This window comes from Chionomys nivalis, chromosome 6 (assembly GCF_950005125.1).
Source record: "Chionomys nivalis chromosome 6, mChiNiv1.1, whole genome shotgun sequence".
NCBI classification, from domain to species: Eukaryota; Metazoa; Chordata; class Mammalia; order Rodentia; family Cricetidae; genus Chionomys; species Chionomys nivalis.
The window spans coordinates 21,254,211-21,272,529 of NC_080091.1; the positions used below are offsets into that span (position 1 = coordinate 21,254,211).

The 18,319-nt window shown below is 40.0% G+C and overlaps 1 protein-coding gene across 10 annotated transcripts in view; it reads left to right on the forward strand.

The window, feature by feature from the left end:
- Positions 1 to 18,319, forward strand: part of Ehbp1 (EH domain binding protein 1) — a 271,901-nt gene that overhangs the window by 47,319 nt on the left and 206,263 nt on the right. For all 10 annotated transcript variants that reach the window (XM_057771152.1, XM_057771151.1, XM_057771154.1 and 7 more), the window contains exon 5: positions 3,239 to 3,292. In XM_057771152.1, coding sequence (XP_057627135.1) covers positions 3,239 to 3,292 — 54 coding nt within the window. The remainder of the gene's footprint in view (positions 1 to 3,238; positions 3,293 to 18,319) is intronic.

Here is an 18,319-nt window from a genome sequence, read left to right on the forward strand (position 1 = left end):
ACCCCTAAATTTAAAAAAAAAAAAAAAAACCTTATAGATGTGGTGTTTGCCTGCATGTATGTCTGCACCGTTAGTGTGGCTGGTGCTGAGGACAGAAGAGGGTGTTGGATCCTCTGGACCTTAAGCTACAGATGATTCTGACCTGCCTCATGGCTGTTAGGATTCGAACCTGGGTCCCTTGGAAGATCAAGTAGTGCTTTCAACTGCCGAGGCATCTCCCTGAGAAGTACTCAAGAAATACTTTTAAGAAAGTTATCAGTGTGTTTCACCTCTGTAATTTAACCAGAAGTTGATTTCTTTAGATTAATGCCTGGTTTTGAAATTTCAACTAAATTGAAAATAGATATGGCTAGTAAAAAAATTAAAACCGTATTAGAGTTTCAGAAGGGAAGAGGTCAGAAAGTTGACAACAGTCGGAGGTAAATAAAGAAGGCTTGATTAATTACAGATGTTTTGTCTGGTCCGTTATAAAATAATTCTGTACACATCCACTTTAAAGTGCCTGAGAAATGAATATTGTTGTTGCTGCTTTCACATCACTTACTGAAGTTTCCTATCAGATTATTTCTTTGCCTTAATGAATATTTTCATTCTTTAAAAATTGTTTTAGGTATACTACTTCATCTGCGTCTCAAAATGTTTTATTTGCTTTAAACAGTGAAGTATATCACTATATGAAGGCACTGTTAAATATTTGTTTATCGATGGATAAATTAATTAATTTATCCAATATTCTTAGAGGGTGCTGTGTGCCATGCATGTTTCTTGGGGCTGAAGGCTCAGTGGTTAAACTGAGTCAACAAGTGGGTAAAGTCAGGTGATCTGGAACGCCAGTGTAGCGTTCACATTTGTACCATTGCTGTCTTCTGCTCAGTGATGTGGTAATGAAAAGAGTACCTGTCTCATAAGTCCCACATTAACTGGACACAGCGAGTGTTCAATGCTTCTGTGTCGCTGATACCAATTGTGCTACATTTGTAAAAAAACAATAAAGATGAAAACCAACAGGCAGGACGATGGTAGGATGGCTGTCCTCGGCGTTGTCATGTTAGTCTCCGAGTAGTACTGTTTGTGTCCTAATACAATATAAAGAGCCCTTCCAGTCTTTACAGTCACTGGAGCTGGGCATACAGACATGTGCCCCTAGGCCTGTTGAAGTCTGGGATTATCACTGTAGTGATATTTCATTTATATTTTAATAACTAAAGCTTGCCTGGAGATCAGAATGCAAAACAGCCACACTAGTCAGACATACAGGCCCGGCAGTGGTGGCACACACCTTTAATCCCAACAGCCACACTAGTTAGCCACAGAGGCTGGGTGTGGTGGTGGTGCACACCTTTAATTCCAGCACTAGAGAGGAATATAAGGCGGGATGAGACAGGAACTCGCTCTCGTTCAGTCTGAAGATTTCATAGAGGGAAGAGCTCTTTAGTGGCTGTCTGCTTTGCTTTTCTGATCTTCAGGTTGAACCCTAATATCTGTCTCTGGGTTTTTATTATTTGTGCTACATATCACATGTGTTGTAAGGGACTGAAGGAAATTTGAAAATTTGAGTCATGCTAACATGGTTAGAGTTTGGCCTGAAGATTAATCTGTGGGTGAAAGGTAAATGAACTGAAATACTGTTGTAGCCCCCTTTACCTTGAGATAGCCAGGATGGAAACTCAACTGTGACCATAGCAACAGAAGATTATAATTATGATGAACAAGATTCTTCCCAGTGAGGAGCAGGTGGCGCCTGAGACCCTGTACGGAGACGCCAGCGTCCATCTCCATGTGGATGTGTCTTAAGACAGTCTGCTCTACTGAAATACCATCGTACTGTGTATATCTACCCCTCACTAGGCTTGAACTTGAATATATCGAATATAAACATATTATGAGCCCACTACTTTCTCTTTTTAAAGTTATTGAATTATTTTTTCTTGTAAAATTTTGATCACTTTGAAGTGGATTTGAAGGAATGCCAGTTCCTGTATCAAGAATTTACAGCTTAAAAGTTACAATATTGCTATTTTTCTTGCCCCGTGTCTTAGTTACCTTTCCTTTTGCTGTGAGAAAATACTCTAACAGAAGCAACTTGAAGGAGACGTTGTATGTTGTGGCAGGGAGGACCTGGGGCAGGAGCCTTGCTCACTTGCATCCCTGGCTGCCAGGAAGCAGAGGATTCATGTTCTGCTTTGTTCTCTATGCACTCTGTTGCCTTTACTTCTCCTATGTGTGAAAACCATACACACTTCTGCTGCGTCTGGGTATTTTCTCATGATGCTTTCCTTGTTCATTTCTATGTGTTGTTTTCTCATCTCCAGTGAGGACTTTGATTTCGTTTATAATACACTTATTCCCAGGAGAGAGTGGACTGTGTCTTTAAATACAGAGCAAGTATGCATGAATCCATAGGTGACTTCTGCAATTGCTAGGGTACTTTTTAGTATTTGTCAGCTAGATGCCCACAAAAGTGTGCCTCACGTACGAAACAGCGCTGCCTGTGGTGGCAGGATCCCTCATCTCTAGATTCCTCAGGTGCTAAGAGGAGAAGTGGGAAGAGGATTGTCAACAGCTCATGTTGACTGGCTGTTGTGTCTGATTATGAAATCCCTTGGAATACTTAGAAATTCCAGGGGTTCGCATAATCTCTGTGTCAGAACACAGTGTCTCAAGGGGCGCTTTTAGTTTCAAATACTGAAAGTTGTAGAAGAACTTTGTGTGAGCATTTAGTCACTGAAATACTTGTTGACTCACAAGTTGTCTGTCTGTGGTCATGTGTCTTTGTCTTGTCATAGATGAAGCACTGGGAGAGATGTATCCACAAAAGGAAAAGAATTTCTTAATATAAAATATGATTGTTTTAGAGAAATTACTCAGATTTCTTTCTTTCTTTCTTTCTTTCTTTCTTTCTTTCTTTCTTTCTTTCTTTCTTTCTTTCTTTCTTTCTTTCTTTTTTTGGTTTTTCGAGACAGGGTTTCTCTGTAGCTTTGGAGCCTGTCCTGGAACTAGCTCTTGTAGACCAGGCTGGCCTCGAACTCACAGAGATCCGCCTGCCTCTGCCTCCCGAGTGCTGGGATTAAAGGCGTGCACCACCACCGCCCAGCTCAGATTTCTTTAAAGAGGTTATTTTGCTCCTTCCGTTTAAAATGTTAGTAAAGCAACAAACAAGCTTACTTGTGTTTTCTTGATTGTATCAACTGGCCTAGTGAGAGTGTTTTTCACTTCTCGAAATTTGCTTTTGTTGCAGGATCCTCATGCAGAAGAATTTGAAGACAAAGAGTGGACATTTGTCATTGAGAATGTAAGTTAGTGACAGAATCCACGCTTTTTTACCCCACTGCATGAGCAGTTTGTGATGGGAGAAATGTCGCTTTCTGAAAACTTAATAGGGAATTTGTAGATTTTAGAAGTTCTTATCAGTAACAATTGCTTATAAAATATTGTTGATAAACTGTAAAAGTTTTTAATGACAAACTGTATATACATGGTGTATTCTGTGTGGGCCTGAGGGCAAAGCCATTCACTTGCTTTTTTATCTCTTCATCAGCTAACATGCTATTTCTTATATACTAAATGCCTTCATAGTATGGAATCCCAAGAGGCTAGCAGGTATACAGTGGTGTTAAATAAATGCTTTCTACCTAAGAAGTAGAGAGAATAGGCAGTGACAATAATAATGATTAAAAGTCTAGGCTTCTGGGGGCTGGAGAGATGGCTCATTGATTAAAAGTACTTGATGTTCTCTCAGAAGACTGGCGTGGGGTCCACACATCACGTGCGGTAACCAATGCCTATAACTCTAGCTCCAGGCACCGGATGGCCTCTGGATGAACATGCATGTGCGCATGCGCACACACGGACACACAGATGACTTGGTTTGAAGCCCTAGTTGTCCCAGTTACACGCACACACATACAGATAGATTGGTTTGAAGCCCTAGTTGTCCCAGTTACAAGTCCTCTGATCAAGGGCAAGTTTCCGAATGAACTCCTCAGCTTGTGAGTTGTGAGATGCTGGGAGGCTTGAAGACGTCTGTGAATATCCGCCTTTACTATTGGTGGTGTTTGTCCTTCTCGCTGGTGTCCTCAAAACCCTACGGCTTACATGGGACCTGCTTATGGCAGCCTTTGTGTCAGGTCCTTTCTTCTGTGCTTGACTTTACTTTGTATCCAGTGGTAAAAGGAAACTTAAGCTTTTCCCAGCAGTGCCTTGGACCATTTCTAGGTTTAAAGCGTTGGGAAGTGTGGGAGCAAACTCAGGTACCAGGTACAAACACAGTGGGGAGCTCTGACGGCCGATACGAAGCACTGCCAGCACGCTAACATCTCATGTGCGTCAGCGGCTTGGGTGTTTTTGTAGGGATGGATTTGAACATAAATTATACTGGAGGAAAAACAAAACGAACTTAGACTTTGAAGTTAGACTCGAAAGCTCTCGTGCTCGTATCAGATGGAGGACTTCCCAGTGGATGGCCTTCCGTTGCTCATGGCTCATCTACGCGCCTGAACCTAAACTGTTTAACGGTAGAGGCGTGTTAAAAGCAGCCTTACGTTTGTGTAGGAAGGGTGTTCTTACTATTCAGCCTTAGGACTAAGAAACAGTAGTTCCACATTCCTGAAAATTAGCTTATATGCTAATGTGCACAAAGGCTCGAGATTTTTTTAAAAGGAAAACTATGTGACATTACTAGATTTGACTACAAAAGGTATTTTAAAGATCCACAGAGGTACATACAAAATCTTAAAATGGTAAACTTTAAATTGAATGCAAAATAAAGGTATGTATTAGACTATCTTTCTGTATTAGGATATGTATTTTTGTAACCTTTTAATATATAATATGTTTAAGTCCAGAAACTTATTTTTTCCTACTTACCTATTATTGAAATAGCTGAAATTTCTAGAAATCAGTCAGGAGAGGGATTGATTGAACAGGGAAGAAAAGAACAAAAAATTAGGGTGGCTGGCTTTCCTTCTCTCCAAATATGTTAAATTCACAAAATTCAATTAAATCATATAGGTTTTGTTCAATTATTCTTATCATTTATCTTTTAAGATAAAGATTTTCACCTGAAATACCTATAGAAATTAATTTTTATTGTGTCAATACATCATCGTGTATATACCCTGGTGATGTGGTTCAAAGAGCTCCTCTAACACTGAGCCATTTCGCTGGCCTACATGGAAATGTGTTTATAGCCCACAACAGGGCAGCAGTCTAATGGAAGCCAAGCCTGTTGGTACATGCCTGTCATCCCAGCACTCGGGAGGTGAGGGAGAAGGACCGAGTTTGAAGTTAGGCTTGGCTTCATAGTAAGTAAAGGGCCAACCTGAGCTACCTACTAAGATTATGGTGCAGAAAAGCAAGGTCTAAGGATGGCTCAGTGCTGGAGCTCTTGCTCAGTGTGGAGACCCTGGGTTCTGATTTCTAATACCAAGGGTTGGAGGAAAAATGAAATCTAGGTATTTGATAACTTGAAAGAGAAAGAGAAGCTAACAGATACAGGAGCTGGGTAATCCCCCAGCTTTCAGTAAAGATGATGACATCAGCAGTAATACTTACTGGGGATGCCATGGTAGAAAATAACAATTTTATTAGGTAAATTTTTTATGATTGTATTTTGTTGCCTTAACTGTCCTTATAGCAGTATTTTGCTTTGTGAGGGGCTGGAAAGATGTCCTACTGGTTGAGAGCCCTTACTGTGCAAGTGTGAGGACCTGAGTTCAGATCCCATCACCATGAACAAGAAGGGTGAGGCTGTGTGTGCCCGTGGCTGCAGCTCTGGGGGTCAGAGGCAGGAGGAGCCCTGGGGCTTGCTGGCTGCTAGCCACGCTGAAGAAATAGATGAAAAAGCACAACCTCCAGATTCAGGGAGAGACCATGGCTAAATCAGGCTGACAGTGACAGAGGGGACTTCTACACCTCCTCTGCCCTCCATGCGCGTATTCACAGGTTGTGCTTGCCTGTGTTTATTCACTGCACATACTCCACAATAAACACGCACTCAGAACTAGAAGAGAGTCTTTAAGACACAAATGCACATGCACACACTCAAAAAGAATTAGAAAAAGTTTCTAAAACATATATGCATGCAGACACACATGCTCACACACACAAAACCAATTATGAGTTTTAATCTACTGTTAATCACTATAATGTGTTAATTTTTAAAAGATTAAAGAGAAAAAGGTCAATTGAGTGTACATTATCAGGTACACAGTTACTAGACTTTAGAAGTCTTGTGAAATTGCTAAGTTCTTAATGCTTAAGAAAGAAATGGGGATACATTGTGACTGAAGCATTTTTTTAATCCATTACTACATGAGATATACTGTTGTTTTGTTCCCATGTGTGTATGCGTGGTCATGTGTGTGGGTACATGTGTGTATTCAGGTTCATGTACACATGCATGCATTGTGTGGAGGCCAGAGGTTGATGTTGTGTGTCTTTAACCCCTCTCAACCTTATATTTTTTGAGGCAGGGTCTCTCACTTGAACTTAGAATTCGCAGGTTGAGCTGGGCTCACTAGCCAGCTTGCTCAGAACCTCTGCCTCCGCTTCCCAGGGCTAGGATTATATGTGAGCATTCGCTTGGGTGCTCTGGGTCAGAACTACAGGCCATACTTGAGCAGCAGACACTTTATCTGCTGAACCATCTTGCCAGCCCAAGAATGTTCTACTTTAACTATTCTAAATGAGGACAGCCATCATAAATTATGAACCACCCAATGCCAAGGAATGTTGTGTAAAACTAAACCTGGAAAAAAACAGGGCAAGTGCTGTATGCTCTCACCGGCAAGGGTTAGAATTAGGCAGAACTTCTGATTCAGTTTTCAAGACGATTTTAAATAAGAGTCAAAAATAGATTTTGAGAATTGTTTTCTTTTTCTATTTTACCTGTGCAAATGTTTTAACTCCATCCAAGTGTGTTAACTCTTGTCACAGGCTCTGGAAAGTCTAGGTCCATTTTATGAACCACTAGCAGGGACGGTTGTTGGTTAAGTAACTCTAACACAGGAGCCCTTTATTCTCCTTACCTCTGGAACCACTATGCCATCATCTTACTATGGCAGAGTAGCTTCCCGGTGCAGCATTAGTGAAGGAGTCAGCGAATCAATGGTTACAGTTAAACCAGTGAACCATTAAAGTCCCACTGAAGTTCTTGTTAAGAGAAGAATTACATTAGTAGCATCCTTTAGCCGCATTGAAGGAAATGGCAGTTAGATCATATATGAACATCATACCGGCACAGGTGAACTCTTGGGCAGTGCCTACTTTGTTTATGTGGATCATCTTATTTTCCATCATCCCTTTGATTTTGATTGGTTTGGGTTTTCAAAACAGGGTTTCTCTGAATAGCCCTGGCTATTCTGGAACTCAGTCTGTAGACCAGGCTGGCCTTGAACTCAGAGATCCACCTGCCTCTGCCTCCCAAATGCTGGGATCAAAGGCGTGCACCACCACCACCTGGATAAAACCACTGTTTTTGAGGTGTGCCTGTGCCAGTGTGATTGGTGGGTTAGTTTCTGACACACTCATATCCACTTCTGTTTTCATAAATGAGTTTTGAACTTCTCTAAGGCCTTAGATGCTGCTGGTCTGTTAGGGAACTATATAACTAGGTACTTCGTAGACAGTGAGATAGTCTGAAAGATGATTTTATGCTTTAGAAAGAATTTTAAAAAGAGTTAAAGCTGAGAAGTGGTGGTTAACCCCAGTACTCAGGAGGTAGAAGCAGATCGAGGCCAGCCTGGTCTACAGAGCCAGTTCTGGGACAGCCAGGGCTACACAGAGAAACCCTGTCTTGGAAAAAAAAATGTGAGTCAACAATCACAGTCTAGAGTCAGATCCTATATACACCTGTAAGAAATTGAAAAAAACTTTAAATTGAGAAGTATTTTGGATTTATAATACATCTCTGGTGTCTTTGTTTAATTTAAAATAAATTAAAATTCACTAATGTTACATTGTGGGTGTTAGTTATGTTTAGAAAAAAACCTAACAAAACTAAAGTCCATATAAACCATGAATGAAATCCATCAATAGGTATTAAACAGTCTTTTGTTATCAGTATACTCCCTTTAATTGTCAGCTCTCTCCTCAGATCCTTTTCAGAGGGACTCCACCGTACACACGCATTAACCAAGCGAACTCATAGGCTTTGTCTGCGTAACCACCTAGGAGATTAAATACTTGCTTTTAAACCAAAATTAGTAAGTTTGCTTTACTTAATATTGTCTAATTATATATATAATTAGACAATATAAAACATTGAAATTAACACATGGGCAAGGGCTCATCCACTTGTCGAGCAGGAAGTATTCATGGAGCATGCCTCTGGAACTAAAGTGGCCTATGAATCTGGTAGAAGATGTCTTCCTCAGCCATTCCTTCGTCTAAAGTGGAGGAAAACTTAGTGTGATCAAAAGAAACAGATACTAAACAAATGTATGGTATGCTAACGAGTCTTATTAATTAAAATTTATTTTAGTAAAAAGCTGATTAAATAAGTTTTGTAAGATGGTAGGAAAATGTGTCAATGCTGCGTAAATCTTTTCCTGAGTTCTAGCTCCCCTTAGTGGTCAGTGTTAGAATTGACTCGACTGGAGAAAATGTTACTCCTGTAGATAAGTTATAGAGGCATGTTACAGTCTGATGCATAAGTTTACAATTTAAATCACGTCAACATTTTATGTAAAAGATGTAGTGGAGGAAAGTGCTAAATTCTCTTGTAAAATATGGATTTTGTTTGCAAGTCAGTTAATACATTTTCCTGATTCCGAAAGGTGGTCTCAGAAAAAGAAACTAAAAATTTTTTCGAATTTGAAGACAGTTTGAGGCTTTATCAGGCCTCAGAGTAAGAACAGTGAGAGTGTTTTCTCTTTTGTTGTTGTTGCTTTTAGTTTTTGAAATAGTTTGTTAATCTATATCTCAGTCTGATGTTGGACTCATGGCAATCCTCCTGTCTCATCTTCCTGCATGCTGAAATTACAGACATAAGCCACCACTCCTAGCTATTAGAGTAAACCTTTACTAGATATTAAATACCCAATAAAACAAAGAAGTCTCAAATATATCACCCTTTCAAGTCTGTTGGGAACTTGCAGTGTACCAAGTACTGTGTGGAATGATCTGTGCACACTTCTCATTTCCTCATTGCAGTAAACTGTGAGTCAGACTTGTAACTACTTACGAAATATTGATGCACAGAGCTTGAAGAACCTACTAAACGTTATATAATTAGCAAGTTAGGAACTTGGTATCATTTTTCTTCGTGGCCTTCTCCTGAATGCCTAATTGAGTAGCCGCCTCCCTAAGTAACAAGAAGTGAGAAGTAGTTTGGGGTGGGAGTGGGTGGGTAGTTCATTTGCTGATGTGCTTGCTGTATAAACGTGAGTGTCTCGGACCTCAACTTGGATCCCCAGCACCAATGTAAAAAGTTATGTGGGCAGCATGTGCCCGGCGCTAGGTAGGTAGAGACAAGCAGATCTCTAGAGGTCTCTGGGCAGTCTGCCTGGCCGAATTGGTGAGTGCTGGATTTCAATGAGAGTCCCTGTCTCAGTAAAAAAGCAGAGAATGACTGAGGAAATCACTTGTTGACCTGGTCTCCACATGTGTGCATATGTGTGCACACCACACACACCTCTGTGTATACACACTAAGGTAAGTAGAGACTGTAGAATCACAGAGGATTTTTTAATTGACCATGCTTAGCAGTAAATCTCAGAGGAAATCTATATTAGATTAGTAAAGGTAGTCTTTTAATATTTATGTTACATCCCAAAATTATTGGACTAATTACTTGGCTGCTATTAGACAATGTGAAAGAGAGTTTTAGGATTTATTACTTATCAAAATTCACTTTCCTTAAGGTAAGCTTTTTATATATAAATTGGAGTTAGTTTTTATTTCTGGTCTGAGTTTTCTTGTGAGTGGAAAGCTACTTATATACAAAGCAAACTTTACAGGCAGGACTACCATGTACAAAGCTGTGCGGCACTAGAAAATGATTTGATTTTGTTGTTATTTTGAAACAGGGTCCCTCTTCATAGCCCTGGCTGTCCTGCTACTCACTCTGTAGATCAGGCTGGCCTTCAGCTCACAGAGATCCACTTGCCTCTGCCTCCCAAGAGTTGGGATTAAAGGTGTGCATTGCCATACCCAGCTTGTGATTTATTTTTTATAAAGTGTCTGCATATTCAAATATAAAGTGATGGGATTGATGTGTACTTTGTAGGTTTTTGGGGATTAGAGAAAATGTATGCAAAGCATCTAACCTGCTATGAAGGTCCAATTCTTTTATACCTTTCTTTTCTAGCGAGTTTGAAAAAGGAACTAGGTTTCTAAATTAATAATTTCAAATTTAAATTTTTCTTTTATTTATGTTTTCCATAACTTTCAGCCCTCACCTTTTTTTTTTATTGAAAAAAAAAAATTTCCGCTTCCTCCCCGCCTCCCATTTCCCTCCCCCTCCTCCCGCCCCTCTCCCCCTCCCCCCACTCCTCTTCTCCTCCCTCTCCAGTCCCAAGAGCACTCAGGGTTCCCTGCCCTGTGGAAAGTCCAAGGTCCTCCCCCCTCCATCCAGGTCTAGGAAGGTGAACATCCAAACTGTCTAGGCTCCCACAAAGCCAGAACATGAAGTAGGATCAAAACCCAGTGCCATTGTCCTTGGCCTCTCTTCAGCTCTCATTGTCCGCCATGTTCAGAGAGTCCGGTTTTATCCCATGCTTTTTCAGTCACAGTCCAGCTGGCCTTGGTGAGCTCCCAATAGATCGGCCCCACTGTCTCAGTGGGTGGGTGCACCCCTCGTGGTCCTGACTTCCTTGCTCATGTTCTCCCTCCTTCTGCTCCTCATTAGGACCTTGGGAGCTCAGTCCGGTGCTCCAGTGTGGGTCTCTGTCTCTATCTCCATCCATCAGTATGGCTATAGGATAGGTTCATTTCAGGTTCCCTATCCTCAGGTGCCCAAGGCACTAACTGGGGACATTGCCCTGGGCACCTGGTAGCCACTCCAAGTTCAAGTCTCTTGCCAACCCTTAGGTGGCTCCCTTAACTAAGATATGAGTTTCTCTGCTCCCCTATCCAACCTTCCTTTATCCCCAATCATCCCGTTCCCCCCAGTTCCCCTCATCCTCTCCTTCACACTTTTCTCTCCCCATCTCCCCTTACCCCCATCCCACCCCACCCCCAAGATTCCAATTTTTTGCCCGGCAATCTTGTCTATTTCCCATAGCCAGGAGGATAACTATATGTTTTTCCTTGGGTTTACCCTCTTGTTTAGCTTCTTTAGGATCACAAATCAGCCCTCATCTTTAACCTAGAAAATTGACGAAGAATCTTGTAAACATCTCAGAATATTCTTGTCTTATCACGATTTTTACCTTTGTTTACAACCTCTTCTTACAAATTAAGAAGTGGCTTCTAAAGCGAGTGTGCTAAAACCTCTGTACCAGTGTTGTGACCGTCCACAATGCAAGACACGAGTGTGCTAAAACCTCTGTACCAGTGTTGTGACCGTCCACAATGTAAGACACGGATACACTTCAAAATATGAGTTTGAATTGCCTTCATTTTGGATTATTTGCAATTCTTCTATCTGTTCTTATTGAAATAAAGAATGCCTAGAACAGTCTGGTGTTTCCATTGTTAATTTACAATTAATACTTTGTCATGGGAGTTTTTAAAAATGTGAAAACATTGCCGGGCGGTGGTGGCACACGCCTTTAATCCCAGCACTCGGGAGGCAAAGGCAGGTGAATCTCTGTGAGTTCGAGACCAGCCTGGTCTACAAGAGCTAGTTCCAGGACAGGCTCCAAAGCCACAGAGAAACCCTGTCTCGAAAAACCAAAAAAAAAAAAAAAAAAACAGTGAAAACATTGCAGTTATATTTTGGATACTAGTTTATGTTACTGATTACTCGATTAAATTCAGAGCTAATGTATTTGTACATATGGGTTTTAGTTTTAAATAGCGGATGTTTTTACTTCTTTCCAGTCACTGGGTTTTGAGAGAACTGAAAAGTATATCAATGAGCCAGCGTAGGTTGAATTCATTCATTCAGCGTACATTTTCTGTGCACAAGACGCTCTGTGAGTGATACACAAGCACAGTAGTCAGTCAAGACACGTGCATGCCTCCCGGTAGTGAGGTCTGTGCTTTCCCGATACTTTTCTCTGTGAAATTGGGACAGTCGCGTGTCTACGGTATCTCACTGCTGTAGCTGGAGTGACTCTTTTCTTTCTTAGTGAAATGAAAGAACATCTCAGCTTTAAACCAAGAGAGACTTGTGTTTGATGGCTCAGGGTGGCTTGTTCTCAAGCTTACTAATGAGGGTCTGGGTAGGGAATCGTGGAGGGCGAGGGGGAGGGGAGGAAGATCTATGAGGTGGTAAGGAACAACAAAGAAGGTAGAAGCCAGGGAAGACTTCCTGGAACAAGTGGCTACAGAGTTCAGCCTTTTAGAAGAAAAATAATGAAGTTAGGTAAAAGACATTCTAAGCAGAAGGAAGAAGATCCAGCAAAGAAAAGTCAATTGGTCAGAGGAGAAGGTAACTGGTTAGAAACAAAAGCAGTGGAGAGAAGCCCTGAGCTCCCCTGTTTGTGATCAACAGACATCTACTTTTTTTTTTAAAACTGTCAACTCAGTGAATTTAATAGTGGGATGGTAATTAACCAAGTTGCATGTTCAACTCGGAGATCAGTGGGGGTTGTAAAGTGACATTGTGACCAATGAGATGGGCAGTGTGGCTCCTTAGTGCCTTTTTAAATTTTAGTTTACTTGATGTTACCTCCTGAAGCTCTTAAAAATGGATTGAATGGAATATTTAAATAACAATCATGACTTTACTGAAACCTAGGTTCTGAGTACACAGCGTGTACACTTCGCCACCCTACCCTGCTGTGCCGGCTAGTGCTGCCCAAACACCTTGGCCCAGGTTCAAAACTACTAGGAATTATGAGCTGCAGTCTTCTGTGTTACAGAGTTCACTGTTTCTGATGAAACATAATAGCCCAATTACAGAAAACATTTTTAATATTTTCCTAACATCATTCCTTACTTGGAAATGTCAGATTAGTATATCTTTGAATTGCTTAGTGCTAGGATATTTTATTTTAAACAATGCTGTGTGAGTTTTTGCCTGAATTTTATTTTTTTTTTAAAAAGTTCAATGAATTTTGACTTGGAAGTCTGCTCCCATGAATTTCCAACAATTTCTGAAATGACTCTATACATATTTTTATCTTTCTGCACTGCATATTTGTGTGAAGTCGTGTTCTCAGCATTAGCAATTATAAATCAAAATATCTTATCAACTTTGAAAAATGTTGAAGATGCTTTACATCCTGCAGTAGAAAACATTCGGCCAATTTAATTTTATTTTAAAGTCAAACAGGCATATCAATCGCTTTCTTTAATTTAATGAAATTACATTTGCTTTCTTATGTACATGGTGAAAATAAATGTATATCAAAGTGATTTTTAAAAAATTAATTTTTTTTCCGGAAATGTTTGATTGGTGTACCTAGTTTTATCTATATTCCTGGGGTAATGTAAAATTTTGGTGGGGAGAGAAAAATGAAAAAAAAAAAAAGCTTAAGAAACCCCTTCCTAGCTCAGCTGTCGTCAGGCTTATCCAACAACCCTCTCACTTTCATTGCTCTACCAAATTATGAAAGTAAATCTCAGACACTAGCATATCCATCTTCTTTGTGAATAGAGAGGCTGCCCCAACACATTGAGCTTAAAGCACCAGCATGTCAGCAGGTCTGCATAGAAGTAAATTGGTGTTGCTGTTGCGAGCAGAGCCCACTTCTAGTGGGTCTCTGAAGTTCAAAATTGGCCATTTTGAGTCCTGAGACTTGATCTAGCACTGCTGACCGAGCTGGGGAGTTAGGGTGGTGCTGCTTCTTCTCATTTCTCCTTGGGGAAAAAAATGGTTCTATTAGAAGTAGCAAAGCTTTGTCCTTAACTATCTCAGTGTGAAATTCCTGAGTTTGGAATAGAAATAACAGTTGACACAGGCTTTCCTGGTCTTTTAATGATGTCAGCTTTATGTTGTGTGTGATGGTGTGGTGGATCACTGTGCAGGTAGATTAGGAAAAGAACAACTGGAAATTGCATGGACCTTTGTGAGCCTGCCTACTTTCATTTTGGCTAAACTTCAGACAAATCCCACACATGCATTTCCCCGACCCTAAGGTTTTTTGTTTGTTTGTTTTGTTTTGCCTGTGTGTGGGTATATAGTCACATGTGTGCTCATGCAGGTGGAAGTGGAGTTGGCGTCGTCGAGTGTTGTCTTCTGTCATTGTCTACTGCTGTGGGATAATGCTTTGTGCCCTGTAAAGATTTGTCACTTGTATTGGTTTAATAAAACACTGATTGGCCAGTAGCCAGGTAGGAAGTATAGATGGGGTAACCAAACTAAGAGAATTCTGGAAAGAGGAAAGGCAGAGAGCAGAAACCAGCAGACACAGAAGAAACAAGAGGAGAATGTCTTACTGAGAAAAGGTACCAAGTCACATGGCTAAACATAGATAAGAATTATGAGTTAATTTAAGTTGTAAGAGCTAGTTAATAATAAACCTGAGCTAATAGACCAAACAGTTTCTAATTAACATAAGCCTTTGTGTGTTTCTTTGAGAATGAAAGGCTGCAGGACCCAGTGGGACAGAAACTTCCATCTCTAGTCCTCCTTATATGTTGAGGCACAGAGTCTTTCATTTAGAACCAGAGCTTGCCAGTTTGTCTAGTTGAGGTAACTCTGCAAAGGCTGAAGTGATATGGGCCACTGGCCAGACACCTGGCTTCAAGCTTGAGAGGCAATCACTTACTGAGCATCCTCCCCATCCCTTAGAGATATTATTGTTGTTGTTGTTTTAAGATGGTTTTGTAGCTTTAAAGTTACTTTGAAAGAAAATATGCTCATGAATGTTTGTTCATTCATACTTTGCGCCGGAACCCTGAGATTCTGTGTAACTCCATCTATTTACTTAGTGTTCCATCTTTTTCAACTTTATTTGTTACGATATATAAAACCTAAAGACTGTACGTATTAATCAGGTAACATGGTACTTTGATATATGAATACATTATATAATTTTTAAATGAGATTCAGTAGATCTACGCAATATCATTTCTTTGTAGTAGAGATTTTCCAAGACCTTGCATCTAGCTTTTTGCAACATATATACCATATAATTGTTTTCCATGGTCAGACTATGAGCACTCCAGGACCCTCTTGCTCCTTACTGAAACTCAGAACTGTGTGATGAACCTTTCCATTTCCCACTCTGCCTTCTAACTTTACATTTTCCATCTTGTCTACTGTCTTCTTGTTAGTTGTTTACTAGCTTTATTAGGTTGTAATAACTAGAAGAACGTTTTCCATTTGAAATCTCACACTCCAATTCCTGATGTGGAGAAGGAACGCCTCATCAGAAGCCATTTGTGTTATAATTATATGTATTTCAAAAGGATGCCATCGAAATGGTAGCCACGAGGTGTGTCCCATATCATGTAATTCACATGTCAGTTTAATTTGTGAAATGCCCTAGCTAGCAGATTTAAGGATGCTTTAATTTGCAGCAGTAAGGCACTGTTGCTACAATATGAGTACTTTGTAGTTGGATTTTTCTAAATTTTATCCTAGTTCATTGTATGGGGATTCATCTCTAATGACAGTAATTAATTGTTTCTTACACATAAAGTTCATTATATAAATATACAAGTATCCATAATTGTTCACACATTTCTTGAGCTTTTATTAAATGAATACCAAATAGCAGATTCTTGCTAATTAATGAGACTGTAATAATTTTAAAGATGTCTCTAGGTATTCTATTAGCTGGGCAGAGATATAGGCAACCTAAGATAAAGTTTAGCATGCTATATGTGCCTATATCAAGCACCTAGCCCAGTCTTGGTGTGTTAGGGAGGCTTTCTATTGAAAGTGATATAAGCAAACCTAAGGGATAAAAATTTTATAACCTTTTATCTGTAACTTAAAAATTTAAACTCTCCACATAAAGTTATTTTATTTGAAAGATTTCTTTGAAACTCAATTTGGTGGCCAGATTTGGACTTGAGATGAGGTTTATTCATTGTATTTAACTTTCATAGAGTGAATGGTTTTTACATTCTATTATAGAAATATTAGCATGCTTGAATGTGGGAGTGTTTTGTCGTGTGTAGGGAGGCACTGTATCTGAAATTCTCTCAGAGGCAATACTTGAGGGGACTGAGTAGCTTGAGCAGAGTTCTGGAGGCAGCAGAGACTATTGCTCTCATAGGCAGCAGCATACGGACTTGAATGTATATCACGTGCTTGCTTTTCATGGCTATGTGACTTAGAGACATTTACTTGAATTGTATAATAAATAATTTAAAAAATTACTATATCATTACTCTGAGCCTACTAATTTACATGGCATACATGATGATTAAGAATGGGAGGAGTTTATGTGTGTATGGGCATGTGAATATGGAAGTGCATGTACTTGTTTATATATGTGGCATGTGACATTCAGAGGTTGACATCTTGTATCATTTCTTAACCACTCTCCATCATACCTTTTGAAACAGGGTCTTTTACTGAATCCAGAGTTCACTATTTTGGCCACACTGGCTGGCCAAAGAGTCTCAGGGATCTGCCTATGTCTCTGCCTCCTACCTCAAGCCAACTTTGGGGTTATAAATACTATAGATATGAACTGCTGCATTTAATTTGTATGTTGGTACTGAGGATCTGTATTAGTTAAGATTCTTTAGAGGAAAAGAACTGATAGAATGTGTGTGTGTGTGTGTGTGTGTGTGTGTATATATATTCAGTTCATGAGGCTGGATGTCTCAGCTGGTCTTCAGTATATGCTGGAATCCTGAAGAAGTTGGTGCTTATGCCAGTGAAGGAATAAATTTGCCATCAAGAGTAAGGCAAAGAGCAAAGGCATCCTTCTTCCATGTCCTGATTAGGCTGTACCGAAAGGTGTATCCATTAGGTTTCATTCCAGGCCCACCATTTGTTAGTACAGTAGTTAATTCTGACTATAGACACGTCCATTTTGCAGAAGAGAAAACGGGAATCATGAGACTACTAACCTCTAGGTTTGCATCACTTGTACACATGTTTCAAATCCATGCTCAGAGCCGTGCGTTCCCCATTTTCTAAGGCTTTCCCAATGTTTCCTCTTAATTACTCTTAGTAGTAAGGAAGCAGGGCACTTATCTCCAAAGACCTGGAAAATATATATGAAGTAATACAAAGCACAGCTCTTCCTGGATCTCACTTCCTGTGAACTGCAAGGGAAGGCAGTTTGAGTACAACAATATTTTAATAGATTCTTATTGTATTTCTTTTTTGTAGCTTTCTTTTTTTAAAACTTCTTATATATTTTTTAAATTTATTATGTATGCAATATTCTTTTTGCGTGTATGCCTGCAGGCAAGAAGAGGGCGCCAGACCTCGTTACAGATGGTTTTGGGCCACCATGTGGTTGCTGGGAATTGAATTCGGACCTTTGGAAGAACAGGCAATGCTCTTAACTACTGAGCCATCTCTCCAGCCCCTTACTGTATTTCTTTGAAGATAAAAATAAATTAGATTTCTGGGAGTTATAGAAAACACCATGGCCTTTTACTTTCTTGTTTCTATCAACTAAATAATAGCCTAAACTTTAACATTTATGCTGCAATGAATTTGATGGCCTGTGATTTGTATAGTTATTATTGAGCCATGGGAGTCGAGTGTAGTGTCTTGTAAATTGCAAGGACCACTTAGATTATTATTCTTATTTTCTGCTCTCTGCATTTAAATGTCTTTGATGAAAGAGAGATGTGACTGAAGTTGATTTCTGTTTCATTTTTTTTACCAAGCTGGAGGGAGGAAGCTGCTAAACAAGGCAGTCAGCTATTCAAACAAACCTCTAATGCTCCTTGGAAATGTTTGAAAGCAGCAGTACATTTGAACAACTTTACATGTCTGTTCATAGAAACTCAGCCGTGAGAGAACCATGACATGGAAGTTGTTAAGAGTCTGCATGAGGCCTTTCCCCCATGGAAGCCGTTAGAGAGCGGACATTGGCAGTCGCTTTACCTTAGGGTCCTGATGACACATCACACTTTTAATAGAGTGCTGCCTTGACTTGCCTCTCTGTATCTGCTCAGCACTCTGTAAGTGAAACACCCTTCATCTTACCAGCTATAAAGCTGGTCTCTCTGGTGTTCTGCCATGCCAGCCACCTTGGAAGACTGGTACTGAGGTCTTCTGCACTATTCTTTGCTCAAAGACAGCAATAAAGTAAATTATAAAAGACAAACCAGAAATAGCAAAGCT